Source organism: Mastigoproctus giganteus, chromosome 3 (genome assembly GCF_048544385.1).
Source record: "Mastigoproctus giganteus isolate SK-2022 chromosome 3, ASM4854438v1, whole genome shotgun sequence".
Taxonomy (NCBI): Eukaryota; Metazoa; Arthropoda; class Arachnida; order Uropygi; family Thelyphonidae; genus Mastigoproctus; species Mastigoproctus giganteus.
The window spans coordinates 216,113,832-216,132,291 of NC_143577.1; the positions used below are offsets into that span (position 1 = coordinate 216,113,832).

General features: G+C 34.5%; 1 protein-coding gene across 2 annotated transcripts in view; it reads left to right on the forward strand.

The window, feature by feature from the left end:
• Nucleotides 1-18,460, forward strand: part of LOC150088706 (corrinoid adenosyltransferase MMAB-like) — a 90,966-nt gene that overhangs the window by 5,726 nt on the left and 66,780 nt on the right. For both annotated transcript variants that reach the window (XM_090369622.1, XM_090369624.1), the window contains exons 2-4: nt 8,862-8,911; nt 11,484-11,635; nt 14,593-14,665. In XM_090369622.1, coding sequence (XP_090225748.1) covers nt 8,862-8,911; nt 11,484-11,635; nt 14,593-14,665 — 275 coding nt within the window. The remainder of the gene's footprint in view (nt 1-8,861; nt 8,912-11,483; nt 11,636-14,592; nt 14,666-18,460) is intronic.

The following is an 18,460-nucleotide window of genomic DNA, read 5'->3' on the forward strand; positions in this document are numbered from 1 at the left end:
ACTTTACATTTGTCAGTGTTAAACTTCATTTGCCATCTCTCAGCCCATCTGTTCAACCTTTCCAGATCCTGTTGCAGCAGCATAGCGTCAGTAGTGTCCTTAACAACCCTGCCAACCTTTGTATCATCTGCAAACTTGGACATTAAACTTGATATCCCATCATCAGTATCATTCATAAACACCGAAAACAACAACGGACCCAACACTGAACCCTGAGGGGTCTCATATGTCCATTTATGTACGAATTTTCTAGAAATAGTCAAGTAAGTAATGCTATATCTTATATGAGTTTAAAAATAATTGTGGACACAGTTTATAATTGATGGCTGTCAAAAAATAGCTTTGAAAATCAGAAGAGAAGGTTGTACTTGTTTGCTAGTTTGAACTTACAGAAGCTAAAGTTGAATAAATTTTCTGGATTTTGGATCTGAAAGTTTGTGAAACTGAATCAAGTTATACATAAATAGATGCAGAGAATATTATTGCAGCAAAAAAAAAAAAAAAAAAAGTAACAAAGCATTTTTTAAAGAATGAGCCTGCCACCATTTTTTTTGCTTTTGTTCCCCAGTTTTTGTCAAAATAATTTTTCCTTTTGATTTTATTTTTGATAATAATTTCACTTTAATGTTAGATATTCAAATTAAATAAAGAAATAATATTTACTAAAAATTCTGGTATATAAGTCACCAGGTGACTTATAACTTGAGGTGTTAAATTTAGGATCAGCTTATATGCTGACTATAAAATCCTAATCTTGAATTAAAAGCACGCACTTAGGGTTAGAAAAACATAAATTAATACCAATATATTTACAATTTATTACACTTTTTTTTTTTTTTTTTTTTTTACACAAATATGCATCTAACACTCAGATGACACATGCAAGATATTCTTGAGGAACAAATACACATTCAGTTAATTATACATTAACTGAACGTGCATTAACCAAACACCGATTTCCCATATAAGCTCATGTAACTTTCCAAGATTTGCTAATAATTTGACTTTTTTTTTTAAGATGAAATGTGAATAATTATAATTATTACACATGCCTATAAATTAGCCCTAATTGAAAAATTCATTCAAAGAAAGCTGATGAGTTGCTTTCTTTTCATCATAAAGAATCTCAACAAATAGTGACTTTGCAAGGGTCTCTGCTAACATTGCTGCTTCTTTCAGCATTGGGTGTGGAATACTCTGACCTGTTGTACTCTTCCGAATTTGTGATTTCTGTTAAACTTTTGAGGTTCAGACTTTGAATGCTGGAGATTTTATCATTGCTCTCATTCTTTTTTTATTTTTTTTTATTTGTGCCTGTAATTGAATGAAATTGTCATCCTAAGGTCTTCTCTGTGTGACTCCAGCAACTCTTTCACATCTTCAATATCTACTTCCAGGCCATGACTCAAATTTCCTCTGACATTTTCTTGCATTTCTTAGAATCTGTCATGGACAATCTTCAGGAAAAGCTTTCTCTGTCAATCCCCTCATAGTGGATTGCTTGGTGTTGCTAGTTTGTTAACAAAGGTCTCACGCAAGAAGAATTCCAGCTAATGATCGTCTATAATTAAGTCTTTAATTTTATATAACTATTTTTTTTAACAGGAGGCTTTTGCACTACCAAAACTTTGATGAGACTAAATGTTTTCCTGTAAATAAAGAATATTTGTACATGTATTTTGTATTTAGTTTCACTTCTGGATTTATAAAGTGCATTAGCTGCTAATTATCATAAATGAATAAATAAATTTTCCATTTTATACCCCCAGACAATTCTAGGATCAGAAGAGTGTACAATTACAAGGATTACATCATAGTGCACCAAAGATGTGAAACTATATGTAATTGTGGATGTACGTATATATATATATTGGACAAACAGTATCACAATGGAATGTGTGTACCATCAGATATACAATAACTAAGCATTAGTGTACATTGTTGCTCACCTTTTAAAACCCAAGAATTTGTTTATCCTCTTTATCAGATGAAAACAGTCAAAAGTTTACTTTTTGAGTTTTCAAGAAGTACTTTTGAGATTGTCAGTATTTTATAATAAATGTGAATCCATATTGAGAGATTTTTATAAGAAAAAAGCTTCCAATGTAGTACTAAACAAACAGTGAGAAATGGCTTGGTTACATAATGATACAAAAGCCTATCATAGATATAAATTAGGCTGTAATCATATCACAAAGGAGGTTAGGCAAGCCAAAGCAGATTATGAGAAGTCTCTGGCCAAGAAAGGCCACACAGACTTCTATGCTTATATTAACAGTAGAAGGAAGGGGTTGAATCTCACATTGGGCCCCTCAGTGTCAATGGATTAACTGTTGATCCTGCTCAGGATGCTCACAAATTGAATAGATATTTTGTAACTACATTCACACATGAGGAATTCTTTATGGAGGGATGTCAGAAGTTTATAAAACTCAAATGGGGAGCTAAATGACTTTGTGATAACTGAAAGGAAAGTGGAAGAGAAATTGTTGAAGCTAAACAAAAAGGCACCTGGGATAAATGGGATCTATCTAATCATATTAAGGGGGGGCAGCAAAAGGAGGTAAGCAAACCCTTAGCCATAAGTATGAAAGCATCTTTTGATTCAGGGAAGGTCCCCATGGACTGGAGATGTGTGAATGTATCCCCATTTCTTAAAGGGGGGTCAAAAGGTGGCATGAGTAATTACAGAAGCTTAACATCTGTTTCAGGGAAAATAATGGAGTCACTGGTTAAAGAAGTAATGCAGGACCATCTGGACAGGAATGCAGTTATACTGCACTCACAGCATGGATTTAAGGAGTAGTCTTGTCTAACCAATCTGATAGATTACTATGATGCAGTGACCAAGGAACTAGATGCAAAAATAATATTGATATCATATTTGGATTTTGGAAGGCTTTTGGCGCTGTTGCACATAAAAGACTGCTGTATAAATTGGAGCAATGTGGCATTAAGGGCAAGTTACTGCTATGGATAAAGGGATGGTTAAGTGGAAGAAGACAGAGAGTGGTTATCAATGGGCACTGCTCTTTATGGACTGATGTTATCAGTGGAGTTCCGAAGGGTTTAGTGCCATGCCCATTGTTGTTTGCAATATAGCAGGCCCTCGTTATAATGCGGTTCGCTTTATGCCGATTCGCTACAATTCTGTTCTTATATTATAACCCGTATCTGACTATAACACTCACAAATCACTATAACGCTCTTTTACAGATTGCATTTTTGGCATATTTAACGAAATCGTTTCATTTGATGGAGTCGATAGCTTGAAAACGAATAGCAAAACAGCATTAAAACATTTCCCACACTATTTAATTGCAGCACGGTGACTTGTTACATAGTTCCAAGATCAACATTTTAAAAAATGACCAAGTATATTGCTTGTAATATTTGCGTTATATGCATTTATCCGAAGTCTAGTCATCACAGTACAGTACAGTATTAGACATCGTGCGTAACGGACAGTTTACTCGAACATTGTATCATAATTAATGCAACCAACACAGTTACATTTTCGAAGAGCTAATAATGGTGGATAAGAATGAAAAAGCAAGAACGTCTGAATGCAGTATGAAGACTATAAACGTAAGAAAAAGACTGAATTCGAAAATTAAATTAGATGTTTTGAAGCAAATCAATTCCGGTCAACAATTGGATGTGTGCCATAATTTAGGATTGGCAAGTTTAACTGTAAGAACAATTATAAAAAAAAATAAAGAATTAATTTTTAGAGTGGGAAAGATAGCTGTTCCACTGCAAGCAACTAGTGCTAGGCCAGCTATTAGGATTGAAATGGAGAGGCTTTAACTAATTTTATTGAAGATAATATCCAATGCATAATTCAGTTAAATTAAATATTATATAAAAAAAGAGAGAGAGAGAGAGAGATTAGCCTATATGATGATCTGAAGAAAACTCACCAAAAAAAAAAAAAAAATGTGGAACCATTTAAAACTAGTGAGGGCTAGTTGAATAGATTTAAAATCCAAGGAGAAGCTGCAGGTGTAGATAAAGGATCCGAAACTCAAAAAAGAACTTGTTAAAATTATTGAAGAGCGGTATTATGTGTTATACTTCTCAACAAGTTTTTAACATAGATGAAGCAGGACTTTTTGGAAACGAATGCTTAAAAGAAGTTTCATATTGAAAGAAGAAGAAAAAAACATGCCAGGTTTCAAAGCAGCAAAGGATCGGTTTTGACTTTATTGTTGGGTGGTAACGCTGTGGGGGATTTAAAATTAAAACACCTTTTAGTTTACTAGAAAGAGGGCCAAAGTACAACCCAAAATCGACACATTTTTCATGATTAAATTCATCAATTAAATTAAATCAATTAAAATCAATTTAGATCAATTAAATTCATGATTTTAATTGGAATTTTAAGTTTAATTTTGATACGTAAAAATGTGTCACCTGTATTTATTAATGATATTGATGAAGGTATATCGGGCTTATTGTCAAAGGTTGGCAGGGTGGTTAACAACAGTAATGAAGGTAGTTATTGCAAGAAGGTTTAGAAAAATTAGGTTGATGGGCTGAGAAATGGCAATTGAAGTTTTTTTTTTTTTTGTTTGCATTGTTTATTTATTTTTTTGGCTGATGCTCTATAAGCTTGCTTTTTTGCATCATTTGCCATCATTACTACTGTAATCAAAGTACCCCATGTACACATATACAGTAAACCCTTGCTAATCTGGATTAATTGGGGGGAGAAGTCATCTGGATTAAGCAATAATCTGGATTAGTGAAACAAAAGATAACCTTAAAAGAGCAAAAACTTAGAACACAAATAAATGGAAAATTTAATAGATAAAATATATGTACTGTTGATGAAAATAAATAAAAAATATTACTGTAGAGCCTTTATTTAAAAACTATAAAAAAGACAACACATTTATCCATCTATCGATGGATAAATGTATTGTATTTTTATACATTTATCAGGTGGCGCTTGTGTCACACACCAACGCCACTTGATCGTTGCTGTGAATACCATTTAAATACAGCTTATTCCAGCAACACTTCTTTTGGCTTTTTTAATGTCTGTCTATATGATACTTCTATTATCACTTCCCACATTGAATTTTAAAGCAAATATCTTTATAGATTCTTTTTGTTTTTTAATGTCTGACACAGTTTGTTTGCCAATACCAAATTCTTCAGCAATTTTTTTTCCAGGAATACCATTTTGAAGTTGTTCTATCACTTTGAGCTTGTTAATGATAGTTAAAGTAATGTGTTTCTTTTTATTCCACTTTTCAATTCTTTAGAACCCATAATTATATAAAATATGTTAACTTATGTACATATATACGTTTAACGCAATATCATTTGCATACTTTAAAGAAGTATGCAAATGAAATGATACAAAGGGTACTAGGAACGTTTTGTAATATGACGCAACAATGAATCACAGGAAGCTGCTTGTTGCTGCATGTTGAGACATGTTCATATGTGCATAGTAGCCGCCGCGCCAAGTCGATGGGCTCAGTTATTCATTAGTAGTGAGAGTGTAAAGTGCTTGCGATGGCATCGTGGTCACGAAATGAGATAAGGACAGTTTTGCGGTATAATTTCGTGCGTGGTTTAACCATAGACCAGTGCTTAGAAGAAATGACTCTTGCACTAGATGATGATTGTCCACATCGTACAACGATATTCAGGTGGTATAGAGAATTCCAAAGGGGAAATTTCACTCTGGAGGATTCTGAGAGGCCGGGAAGGCCACGAACGTCAGTTACGGAGGAAAACGTTACTGCTGTGAGGAAAATGCTTGACAAAAACAGGCGAGTGACCTACCAACAGATAGAGGATACTTTGGGCCTAAATGCACCAGCAATTCGTTCGATTCTGCAAGATCATTTGCACGTGAAGAAACTTTGTTCTCTCTGGGTGCCGCATCAACTGACTGAAGAGCAGATGACACGACGTGTGGCTTGGTGCCGGGAGATGTTAAAAAAGTTTGATAAGGGACAATCTCGGTATGTGAACAACATCGTGACAGGTGACGAGACTTGGCTGTACTATTACGATCTGCCGACCGAGGCTCAAAACAAAGTTTGGGTCTTTGATGATGACGACACACCCGTAATTGTCAGAAAATCCCGATCTGTAAAGAAGAAAATGATAGCTGTATTTTTCAAATCGAGTGGAATTGTGGAACGTGTCGTTTTGGACACACAGAAGACAGTCACAGCTAAGTGGTATACTGAACAATGCCTGCCTAAAGTCATTGGATCTATGAAGAACCTGCGGCCAAAGTCAAGAATGGACACCTGGTACCTCCATCACGATAATGCTAGAGCTCACCGCGCCAAAGCCTACACCGAATATTTGACCACGACAGGACTGAAACGTCTCGAGCACCCTCCCTACAGTCCAGACCTTGCTCCCTGCGACTTTGCACTGTTCCTGCATGTGAAAATGAAGCTAAAAGGGAGGCGGTTTTCCAGTGATGAGGACCTTCTACGGGCTTGGGACAACGAGTGTGCTTTACTCCCTAGTGAAACTTGGCAGAACTGGTTTAAAGATTGGTTTCGGAGGATGGAGAGGTGTATTGAATGTAGAGGAAATTACTTTGAAAAAATTAAATAAACAAAGCTGTATTGCAAAACTTTCCTAGTACCCTTTGTATAAGCAATAACATCCGTCTGACGGAGAGTCAACAACAATACTGGACAACATGCTAGACAATGTAATGTATGTTCCATCTCTCTCTGCACAGTTAGAATGACTTATCTGCCTTCCTAAATCCCATGGGTCTTTCAAAGTGCTTAACTGTGAAAAGAATTTTTTCATATTTTGATCCGGATTAACTGTAACCAGATTAGTGAGGATTTACTGTAGTATCAGTAAGTGTGATGTCACATCATCGATCACCTATGCCTGTAATTTTTGGTTTTGTGACATACATAAGGGAATACTGAATACACTTACCACTTTCTCTACAGTTTACCATGTATGTAAAAAAAAAATGTCACAATGCAATTTTTTAAAAGAAAGAGAAATAATTCAATTAAAAAGTAGGCAATGATTCTTAATACAGATTATACCATGATACATTGCTATTCATGATGCAAAAGATGATTGTAAACACAAAGATCAACTTATACAGCAAAATACACTGACGTTTCTTTGCATTAGCCACACCCCCTTGTTTTGGAATGGACTGGTCTGTAATTCTGGTGAAAGTTCAAAGTTGGGAATGGCTGATATAATAGCAGAGGGTAGTTCACACCAGTGGCAATCAGTTTTTTAGTGCAAGGAAGAATGGGTCGGCCTTTGATCTCTGTGACTTCAAATATGGAATGATTGTGGAAACAAGACATGCAGGTGCTAGTATCTTGACAACAGCTAACATGGTTTAGTCCTCCCATTCTGTGGTGTCATGTGGCTACTATGACTGGTCCAACAATGGTGGAACATCCAGCGAAGGTCACAGGTGAGACAGCCACATGTGGTCAGGACTTTTGGTCAGTGTCATATGTCTCATTTCGTAACACAACAGTGATGCAGCATAATGGCCCATCTAACCACCCAGTACAACACTGGAATAGCAAGACCATTAACCACATGAACTGTGTACTGGACATTAGTTTGTATAGCTGTGGTAGTCGCAGGTACCCATGTTCACTGCTAAACACAAGAAACTGCATCTTGCACAACAGAACCAACACTGGACCACCAAGTGGAAATCTGTCACTTGGTTTGATGAATCCAGTTTCCAGCTATATCATGCTGATGGGTGTATCTGCATTTGGAGAAAGCAACACAAAGCCATGGCATTTGGATGCAGTGTTGTGTTTCGCAGGTGGTAGTGTTATGGTTTGAGAACCGTTTTCATGGCATGCTTTGGGTTCTCTGATCACCATTAATCAGTCGCTCAGTGGGAACACCTTTCTATCATTGCTGATCAAGTATACCCTTCATGATAACAGAGTATCCAGACAACTCTGGCATCTGTCAACAAGACAGCTCACAAGGCTTGGTAGGTTGCTAACAGGTTTCAGGAACATGATAGTGATTTCTCCATCCTGTCCTGACCACTCAGACTCGGCCAATTTCAACTTAATTGAGCATATTTGGGGCCTACTGGAAAGGGACATCCAATGCTATGACCATCCACCCACCCAACAACGTGCAGACGTTATTGGACACATTGCACAATGCAAGGTTAGCACTACCACAGGACATCCTGTAACACCTTGTGGAGTCCATGCTAAGATGGAACGAGCTGTATTATGGACAAAAGGTAGCCCATAAGGTGTTAGGGAGGTGTTGCTAATGTAGAGCCATCTTTGTGTATATGATGAACTGTGAATTTTCAAAGCAAAAAGTACAAGTTTACTTATAAGCCAGAATATATAATAAAAGCATTTATGTACAAAATGTTAATTTTCGCAAAATTTAAATTCCACAAAGAAAATCACTCCACAGAGCCTGCCACCATTGGAAACTCCCTATCTGTAGTCCAAACAATTTTGGAAAACTCACAGTAGTGAGTTTTCCAAACTTGTTTGGACTATGGATAGGGAATTTCCAATGTGTTGCAAGAACTTATTACCACAAGTCCATGTGTTTGTCCTCAAACTAATGTGCAAAAGAGTTAAAGCTGTCAGTTACTAGTTAGCATTCAAGACATTTGGTTTTATTTTCCATGCATTTAAAGGACTAATATTTGAAGAGAATGAAAAGATGATGAAAGAAATTAGAAGAAGAGAAATTAAGATTTATTATTATGATTTTTTCATTCTTCTCTTATTAGCTTGTTTTTTCTTTACTTTCTCTTTTAATTTTTTAAAATGCTATTCACTGTTTAAAATGCTATTCATTGTTTTTTTTTTTAATTATAATTTCAGAACATCTCGAGATGAACATCCAAGAATTTATACACGCACTGGTGATAAAGGTATGTGATCACTTAAAATAAATTTGTCTTAAATTTTTAATGTATTGTATATACAGAACATGAATTTAGTTTTTATAATAGGTGTTTTGGAAGTACATTGCCTAACAATTATTGTTTAGGCAGTTCCAGCCAACCTTTGGCGACCCTACTGACTATCATACAGGTAATTTACATAATTTACATATTTCTACTCTAATATACTACTGCTCCTGTTTTTCCCAATTACAGAGTGGGAAGATTATTCCATTCCAGGCAGTAACTAGCATCATCGTCCTACCCCAGTAGTGGTTATAGAGACTCCGAGATGTCACAAAAATAGATACATTTAGAAAACTGAAGAAGTCCCAATTAAAGTGGTCACATCTAGGTTAGGCCAAGTCCGGCTTATATCAGTAATTTTTAGCTCATTTCAAAATTGTCGGTGTCATAAATTAAGATGAACAATGGCAAACCACAAAGAACACAAAAAACATTCTCTTCCAATGCATCAGTATTGGAAGAGTTTGTTTCCTTTGTGTTTGTGTCTTTTTTTATCTCAGTAACACAAGGAACTATTTAGGGACTGATTTTCTACAGGCACTGAATAGAGACATCAATGAAACCTTCACGAATAGAGATGGCAATGAAATCTGAAATATCTATTCATGGTATGGGAAGTACAAGGAGCTTCCTATACCAGAACCTGGATTGAGTCAGTATACAATGTAAGAAGTTGCACATTCTCTGAGTCTATGGGCACCAGGAACTCTGCTGAGAGAAGCCAGTAGCACAAGGAACTGGAACTGCTGTAGGCACTATGAACCAGCACAAGGAGCTGTATTAGCCTGGGCTGCATAAGGAGCTGCCTGTGACAGTTATGTCCAATGCTGTAGCATTGAAAATAATTGTAAATTGCTAGAGGATGTCAAGTGGAAACTGTGGATGTCATTAATACGTAAGTAGAATATCTGAATTTTGCTGCCATTGTTTCAGGAAAAATGATGTTATTAAAGTGGCAGAATGTCAAGCAAATCTTGTCCAACATCTACTTTAGAAAAAGGGGTTAAAATAGATTGTTAAATCCCTCTAAATCTACATCAGCTTTTAGCCTCTACAAGGCTAAGTGATGCCTTCTTCCAATAGTTGATTATCATTAGATAAAGATTAATTTTCTGACATCCTGATTGCAGTTATCTTTTCTTAATTTGAAATAACTAAATGTAACAAGGCATAATACGTTAAGAGTAAGAGTTTAATATCTATATAATATCGATGTAGATACACCATAGAAAACTCTTAAGAAACTACGATGGTAGTGTTGAGAGGCATCATTTGCTCTGTATCTCATATTGTGCTCTTCCTTCACAACAAGTTGCCATGGTATTGCACTACCTCGAATTGTGCAATTTTAAAAAAAAAAATTTTTTTTTTTTTTTTTTTAATTGCAGTATTAACATAGGATTTTATCTATTTTTGCATTGTGGCCTCGAATAATACATGGGCTAATACAGCTCCTTGTGCTGTATTAGCCCAGGTATTATTTGATGTAGTGCAATACCGTGGCAACTTGTTGTGAAGGAAGAGCACAATATGAGATACAGAGCAAATGATGCCTCCCACACTACCATCGTAGTTTCTTAAGAGTTATCTATGGTGTATCTACACCGATATTATATTTCTTAATTTGAATACTGTGTACTGTACACATTTGAATACAGTATACAAACATATATATACTCCTGTTTGTATCACCTTAGAAAGAAGATATACTTACATCAAGTTTGCTCAATTAGATCCTCATGCATATGCCTAGTTTTCAAACTTTGAATTTTATAGAAGTGAAGTTACTTCTTATATAAGTATCCAGTGGCGGATTCAGGGTAGGGACACCAGAGCATGACCTCCCTGTTGTTTTTCTGAGAATATAGACCAATTGTTTAAATTCCCTTTAGCTACAAAAAAAATTTTTTTTTTTTTTTTTTTTTTTTAATTGCAGTATTAACATAGGATTTTATCTATTTTTGCATTGGGCTGAGCTATTTTCAACTGACAACACTGATGCCGATGTGATTGCCATTCTAGTGCAGAAAATGGTGCACCTCGTGTCATTTTTTCTGGATCTGCCACTGTAAGTATCTGTTTCATATATATGCATCCAAACCTAATTTTGTTGCTCTCCTATGTACCCATTAAAATAAATCGTATCTTTTTTTGAAATTAGGTTTCCAAATCTGTATACGTTATTTAAGCTGCATCCTGACCATTGAGTTGTATAGCAGAATAATTACCTTTATATCTGTAGCAAAATTCTTGTATATTGTTGATAGTACTCCATGTGCTGTCCTTTGCAGCCATACTGTATGGTTGAGCAAATTTTGTATTAGTCTATTACAATACCAAGGTCCTTTCATTGTCAGCAGTGTTTTGATAATTTAACCTAAGATTACTGTGACCCAGATATGGAACCTTGCATATACTAGCATTAAAAATTGTCATTTTTAGACGTTATGTAATTTGCTAATATTTTGCTAAATAGTTACCTTTTGTAAATTGGTATTGATTGATTGCAAACAGAATTTTAAATATTTTAAAGGTACTTCTTCTACTTTTACTGGGGAAAGAAGAGCTAAAGATGATGATGTATTTGAGGCACTTGGTACAACAGATGAGCTTACTTCAGCTATTGGCTTAACAAGAGCACTGTTATTGGATAACTGTCAAGAGATTGATGAGGAATTGGAAAAGGTGTTTATTTTAAAACTTCAAGTTTACTAATGCAGCTAAAGTTTTTTTGTTAACTTGGCAATAGTACCAACTCCTTTTGTAAACATGAATAAACATCCCATCCTCTAATAGGCCCAGGTTCTAACTTTAATATTTGAAAAAAAAATTTTTGGTTTTTTGAATTGTGCTTTTAATGTACTAATGCTTGATCTCTTACCAGCAGATTGCAATGCTTATTAATTTCAATTCTACATTTTTTTAATAATAATAATTGAAAATTTTGTAAATGTTCGGTTTTTGCCATTAAAAATATTCATTAATTTTAATGAAATGAAAAGTTTATTAAATAAACTTAAATTTTCAGAAAAATGTTGATAACATAAAACAGAAATGTGAAACATTTAATCTCTACCAAATTTAAGGTTGTGGAGGCATTAATTACACAAAACTTCAGCATTACTCCAGCAGTACTCCAACACAACAAATTAAACCAATATTTCTAAAAAATACTTTGAAATTAATATATTTCAATGAAAAAAATAATAATAATAAATTTCTGTTAATTTTGGATGTGTATGTGACAAAAATTATAAACATGAAATCATGAAATTACTGCATGGAAATTCTGTATGGCTGAAATAGAAAAAGACTTGCAATATATAGTTTCATATGCCATTTTTTTTATCACAATCACTTTCATTTTTCTTATGAACAGCCGTACATATGACCACTTTTATATCACTAGGAAATTTGTTGCTTCTAAATTCATTAGGAGAAAAAAATTACCAGAGACCAGAGTATAGATTTATGTGTGGCATGTGCTAATACATACATAGCTCATCCAACTATGTCAGTCCCCCCACCTCTCGTTGAAGCATCAGCTTTAACTGTCATGATGCACACTACCTGTCAGAATAATGTTCTGGCCTTTTTTTTGGTAACAGAGGTTACTTTTGTGACATCTTCATGGACTTCAAATGTACTGGGGTTAGTTGATTTACTGTTTTGTGTCCACAATCTCCACCAAAGTTTCTTTTATTTTCTGTGATAATTCTCAAATAGGTGAGTGGTGAACTTTGAGAAACTTTTTGATAGTGAAAAATATACTATTTGTGATGAAAAGCATTGTTTTGCTACACAGTGAACTGTACTTGGCCAGACAACAGGCAGTAACATAAGTGATATCATCTACTCTCTCAGGGTCACACAGCTTTCACAAAGCAAAAAACAATATAAATGGATTTAAAATAAAGCAGCACATACAAGACTAAAGATATTATTAGGAAGATACAAAAAAAATCCACCACTAATCCCCAACCAGTGAGTCACCAGTATTAAATATTTTTCTGCTGGCTCCAACTGGAGACAGGATGCTACTGCTACTGGATTAAACCCACATTAGTGTCACCCTAATTGTCACAAACACAATGCTGATGTCCCTGACAAGGGACTTAATTTCTGAAAATTATTTTTTTTTTTTTTTGTATTCTGCTTGGAATATATCAATATTTCATCTTTTCTTAATGAATTGCAATACTCCATGTAATTTTTCAGTTTTAAATTTAAAAAAAATTAAATATTTAAAGATGCTGCAATTTTTTACACTTTTATTTTTTTAAAAAAGCAAAATTATATTAATTCTGCAGGAAATTGTTAAAAAAAACAGTGTGACTATTACACATGTTCCCGAGTGAGTATTGCTTTCCTTGTTTGAATGTTTATTATTCAAAAATAATAATGAATCTTTCAAAAATATGTAATTTGAAAATGTCACCACTGTTAATAATCATTAGATCACATGGGAGAGTTTTATAAATAACTTGAACTAGAAACAAACATATAATTTCAAACTTTGTTGCATCAGTAGCAGTCTGGTTTCCCCTCACTACCATTACCACAAGTTAAAAGTAGAACAAACAGTGATGGGCTCCGTTTGGTGGACCATGTGGGCTATAACTCTGGGAAAACAATAACAAAATATTCAAAAAACTATAAGAACTAAAAAATTTTCAGTATTTAGGCAGGCACAGAATTTTATCTTTAGCTAACAGTTAACGTGAACTTGTTATTTTCGAAATGGCCCAGAGGGCTAGTGCCACCACCTCAGGGCCGAAAATATTGCATTTTTACATGTTATTTTCAAAGGAATAAAACTTTTATTAATGCTTTTGAAAATAAAATGAAAACATAATAAACGTGAAACTATTATTCACTTCATTTTTATTCTCATTTTCACTTCATTTTATTCATTTTTAAATTTAAAAACCTGTTGGAAGCATGTGAAAATTCTAATGTGCATGTATTGGATATATTTTGTCAAATAAATAAACATTTGAATAATAATAATTGAGAAAAACTATTTTACATCACTAATAATAATAAGACATGCAACTATTTTATGTAATAAGTAAATATAAAACAAGAGTGCCTAATTTCTGTAAGAGAAGCAGCAGCCATTGGGCAAGAAATATATGTTTGTATTACACTGAAACTGAAAGTAGCAAGGTTGAAACAGAAGACAATTTGTATCAAAAATGGTTAAGCTGAACCTGACAGGTTCTCCCAATGTATAATTCTGAGTAAACAACTATTCATTTCCAGAGTTATTCAAATAAATTTACGTCTATATTTAGAAAGGTACTGATATTTTCAGCCATTAATCTTGAACCGATAATTAATGCACAATCATATTTTTGGAACAGCATCTGTCCATCCAGCACAACCAATGCCAGATTAATGAGACAGCTGAGCATTTATTCAGTATACACTTCAAATTGAAAAAGTATGGTGTGTTTTTTTTTTTTTTTTTTTTTTTTAAGATTCCAGAAGGATATAGGGGTATATCATTATATCACATTAATCTGAGAGAGAGAGAGATAGTGCACCAAAATATCAATAAATTGCTGTCATCTTGCTTATTCATAATACTTTACAATTTCTGTTCTTTACGTTTATTTTTATTTTGCTAATTTTTTTAGGTGCAGTGTGCTATTCAAGAACTTGCATCTACTGTTGCTACTCCCAAAAGCTCAGCAAGAGAATCTCATTTAAGTATGTTTTCTGAATAAATCAATTTGTTTGGGTAGGCAGAGCAATAAATTATCTATTTGGCAATAAAAGATGATTCTTTCTTTTTATTTATTTATTTTTTCATTTATTTTTTTTTTTCAATTTTAAAATTTTGTGGATTCACTTTTCAGCAATTCAATATAATAACAGTTGTGTAATGGTGATGATCACTGTGTTTACAGCCTTCAGCTGATCCATTTATTTTACCCATCATGAAAAAATGTGGTGGAGAGCTAGAATTTTTAATTTATTTATATAAATATATTTTAATTGAAATAAAATTTATATATATATTATACAAATAAACAAAATATCTTCGTCCTAAATATCAAATAATTTAGTTTTTATGGCTGTACATGCTCAAAATAAAGTATCTCACAGTTATATTGGTAAAAATATGAATAACTATTTACTTATAATTCTTTCACATCATAGCCATTCATTTTAAGAGAACTCTTTAAGTGTTTACAATTACCCCTTCCCTGTAGTGGTGTCATGAACATGGCCAATTTCTTATGACAAAATGACCAAGAAGCACCACCAATGAAGAGGACGCAATAGCTATGCTTGAACAAACTGTATCAAGTCCAAAGACATGTATGGAGAAGCTATCACAAGAATAGGGGATCAGTGGCAGTTGTATCCATCACATTCTAAAAAGTAACAAATTCCATCCATGTAAGATTCTGCTTGTACCGAGCTGCAGTGATGACATGGACTGTAGGACACAGTTGTATGAATGGTTTTTGGTTGAAAGTTATTCAGTGTTGTTTAGTAACAAGGCTTGTTTTATCGTGTGGTTATGTCAACAGATATAACTTGAGTTATTGGTTTGTTCAGCAACCAATATGGATCAAAGCGTTATCCATGAATGAACCACGGGTAATGGTATGGGTGGAAATGTGGGACAGGTAGCTAATGGAACCCTACTTTCTTTGACAATACTGTGAGAGGCAAAACAATCTGAATATATTGCAGGAATTCATCATGCCTTTCCTTAATAATATTGCATTATCAAAATGCATGACTGTGTTCTTCCACTAGGATAACACACTGAGCACCCAACAGTTCCTTGGTGCAGTGTTTCTTAATAAATGGATTGGAAGTTGAAGGACAATTTGAATGGCCACCATGATCATCAGATGTAATGTCCACTGAATTCTGTTTACAAGGACATTTGGAAATCTGTTGTGTATCAAGATATGATAACAAAGTTATAAAGAAAATCATATCTGCATATGCAGAGATCAATGAAGATATATTATTGAAAGTTCAAACATTGTATCCTTGAATTTGGGAAGTGTTTAGAAGTAAAGGATGAAATATTTATTTCGCCATTACCTTCAAAATTGCAGCTGATTTTCAAGTAAAATAAGTTGTAATTTTTCAAATGAACATGAAGTGACATAAGCATTATTTGTCGATTTGTTATTACATTATGGTACATGACTTTTGGAACGCCCTGTATATTGAATACAATACTAATTATATAATTAGAATTGTATAAATCTTATAATTATTAATTCTGATACCAATATAACTGATGTATTTTAAAAATATTTGCCATAACTTTAATATAGAATTTCACACTAATTAAAATTCTGATACCAGTAAAATTAACCAGAAAATTGTCTCACTTAAGTACGTGTTGTTCCTGAAATAAAAAATAATAAATAATTGCTTTTATACATTTTTTGAGTTGCAGATGATATTTTTTCTCAACTCTCTATCAACACAGTTGGCAGAGAATTGGATTTCTGGAAATGGGAACGGCCGATCCCTCATTAATTCTAATAGGCAGAGGCTGTGTGTGACATAACATATAGAGTGCTATGATATCCAGAGTATGTTATGCAGCATACGTATCAGACACCAAATTTTTTTCTAGGTCTTATTGATTCAGATACTTAATAGTTAAATGTGTGATCTAGATAATCCTATTTTTACAGTATAGAGTCTGACGGTGTGTTTCAGCAGATGTCATCAATTAACCTAGGAGAGGGCGCTGACTCTCTTTAAAAATTACAGCTGTGAATTACAGGCTCCGAAAAAGCGATAAGTGTTTGCCATTTTATTTACCTAATTGTTATTCTATATTGCACTTTATACATAGCCTTATAGTTCTAGTTATGCCGGTTATTTTTATTTTTAATTTAGATAAGACTTTTTGTAGATTACTGCTTAATATATGTAAAACCGTTGTTTCATTCGAATCTTGCAACCATTGTTTTTATATAGGGTGGAAGGGAATTTAAATTTTTAATTGTGGTAACTAGGTAGCTCTAATGAAAAATTATATAGCGTAATATGCATCACTGCATTTAGGATTCTATTAGATAGCCGTAGTATTGACAATTAATTAATTAAATTTATTGATGTTATTAATTTAAAATATCATGCCCCAAACTAGAGCAGCAAAGCAATGGGCACAAAATGGTACGATTGCTGTGACACGGGGGAGAACAGAGGGGGGGGGCGATTCTCCAACACATCACAACCTAAAAAAATGTGCAACTTGTGAAATGTTTGCCAAACTCTCTGCAACAGAACATGATCTAGCCAAGGAGGATGTCTTTGTGTGTGCCAGGTACAGAGAGTGTCTAGAAATTAGGCGTGAACTCAGCGTTCTAATGACTGTCTATGAGAGCTTGAGGTGTAGGGTAGATGCCCTCGAAGAAATTAATATGAGGGGCTTGTCAAGCTCTCAGCTGCCCAACTCAACACCAGAGCTCACTCCTGGGCATCAGGCAACACAGTGGCAATCTCCAAAGCAGAATGTGCTGGTCCTACAGGAGTTAATTATTGTTGGTGACTCTATTGTCAGGGAGATGGGGAATATATTGTGTAAAAAGGATAGATGGAATAGGACCAGGGTATGTCTGCCAGGGGCAAAAGTTGATGAGGTTGTAAAGCATATATCACCTTTTAAAGGCACAAAAGGTGATATTGTTGTACACATTGGCACCAGTGACATTAAGAGTAGGAGATCTGCAGATTTACTTAACAAGCAAAGGTCAATGTTGCAAAAAAGTCGTGAGTCACGGTTAAATTTGAAAGTGTCTGCAATTCTGCCCAGACACAATAGGAGGGAATACATGATAAGAGCCTTGTCAATCAGTTCGGCCCTGGAGGGAATGTGCAAGGCTCAAGGAGTAGAACTTTTTTCAGCATGGTCTGTGCTTGTTAACAGGAGAGACTGCTTCTACAGGGATGGGATACACTTAAATAGAAAGGGTGCAAGAATATTTGCTGGTGCTATCGAGGCAGTGTTAGGTGGGTCCGAAAACTGCTAGTTTGGAGGGATTCACAGATTAAAGGTTAAAAGTAGCTGCAGGCAGAGGTGAAGGTAATTCTTGCACTACTTCTATTAGAATAAGCAACGGCCTTGAGCGAGAGATGCTGGGGGTTTCAGGGACCGATGGCAATCATCGTGAAACAGGTGGGTATATGGGATGTGTTAGGGTAACTAAGAATAAGAATAGGTGCATGTATACCAATGCTAGAAGTATAGTAAATAAATTTGATGAATTTGAAGTGTTGGTCAAGACATCAAAGGCGGATATTTTTGGGATATCAGAGACGTGGTGCCACACATATATTAGGAATGAAGAAATGGAATTTGGGGAGTACAGTGTGGTCAGAAAGGATAGACAGGATAGAAAGGGAGGGAGTGTTATGCTGTTAATTAAGAAAAACATTAAATCAAAAGAAGTGCATCCAGTTGATATAGATGAACAGTGCACTGTTGAGTCAGTTTGGTGTGACATAAGAACTGCG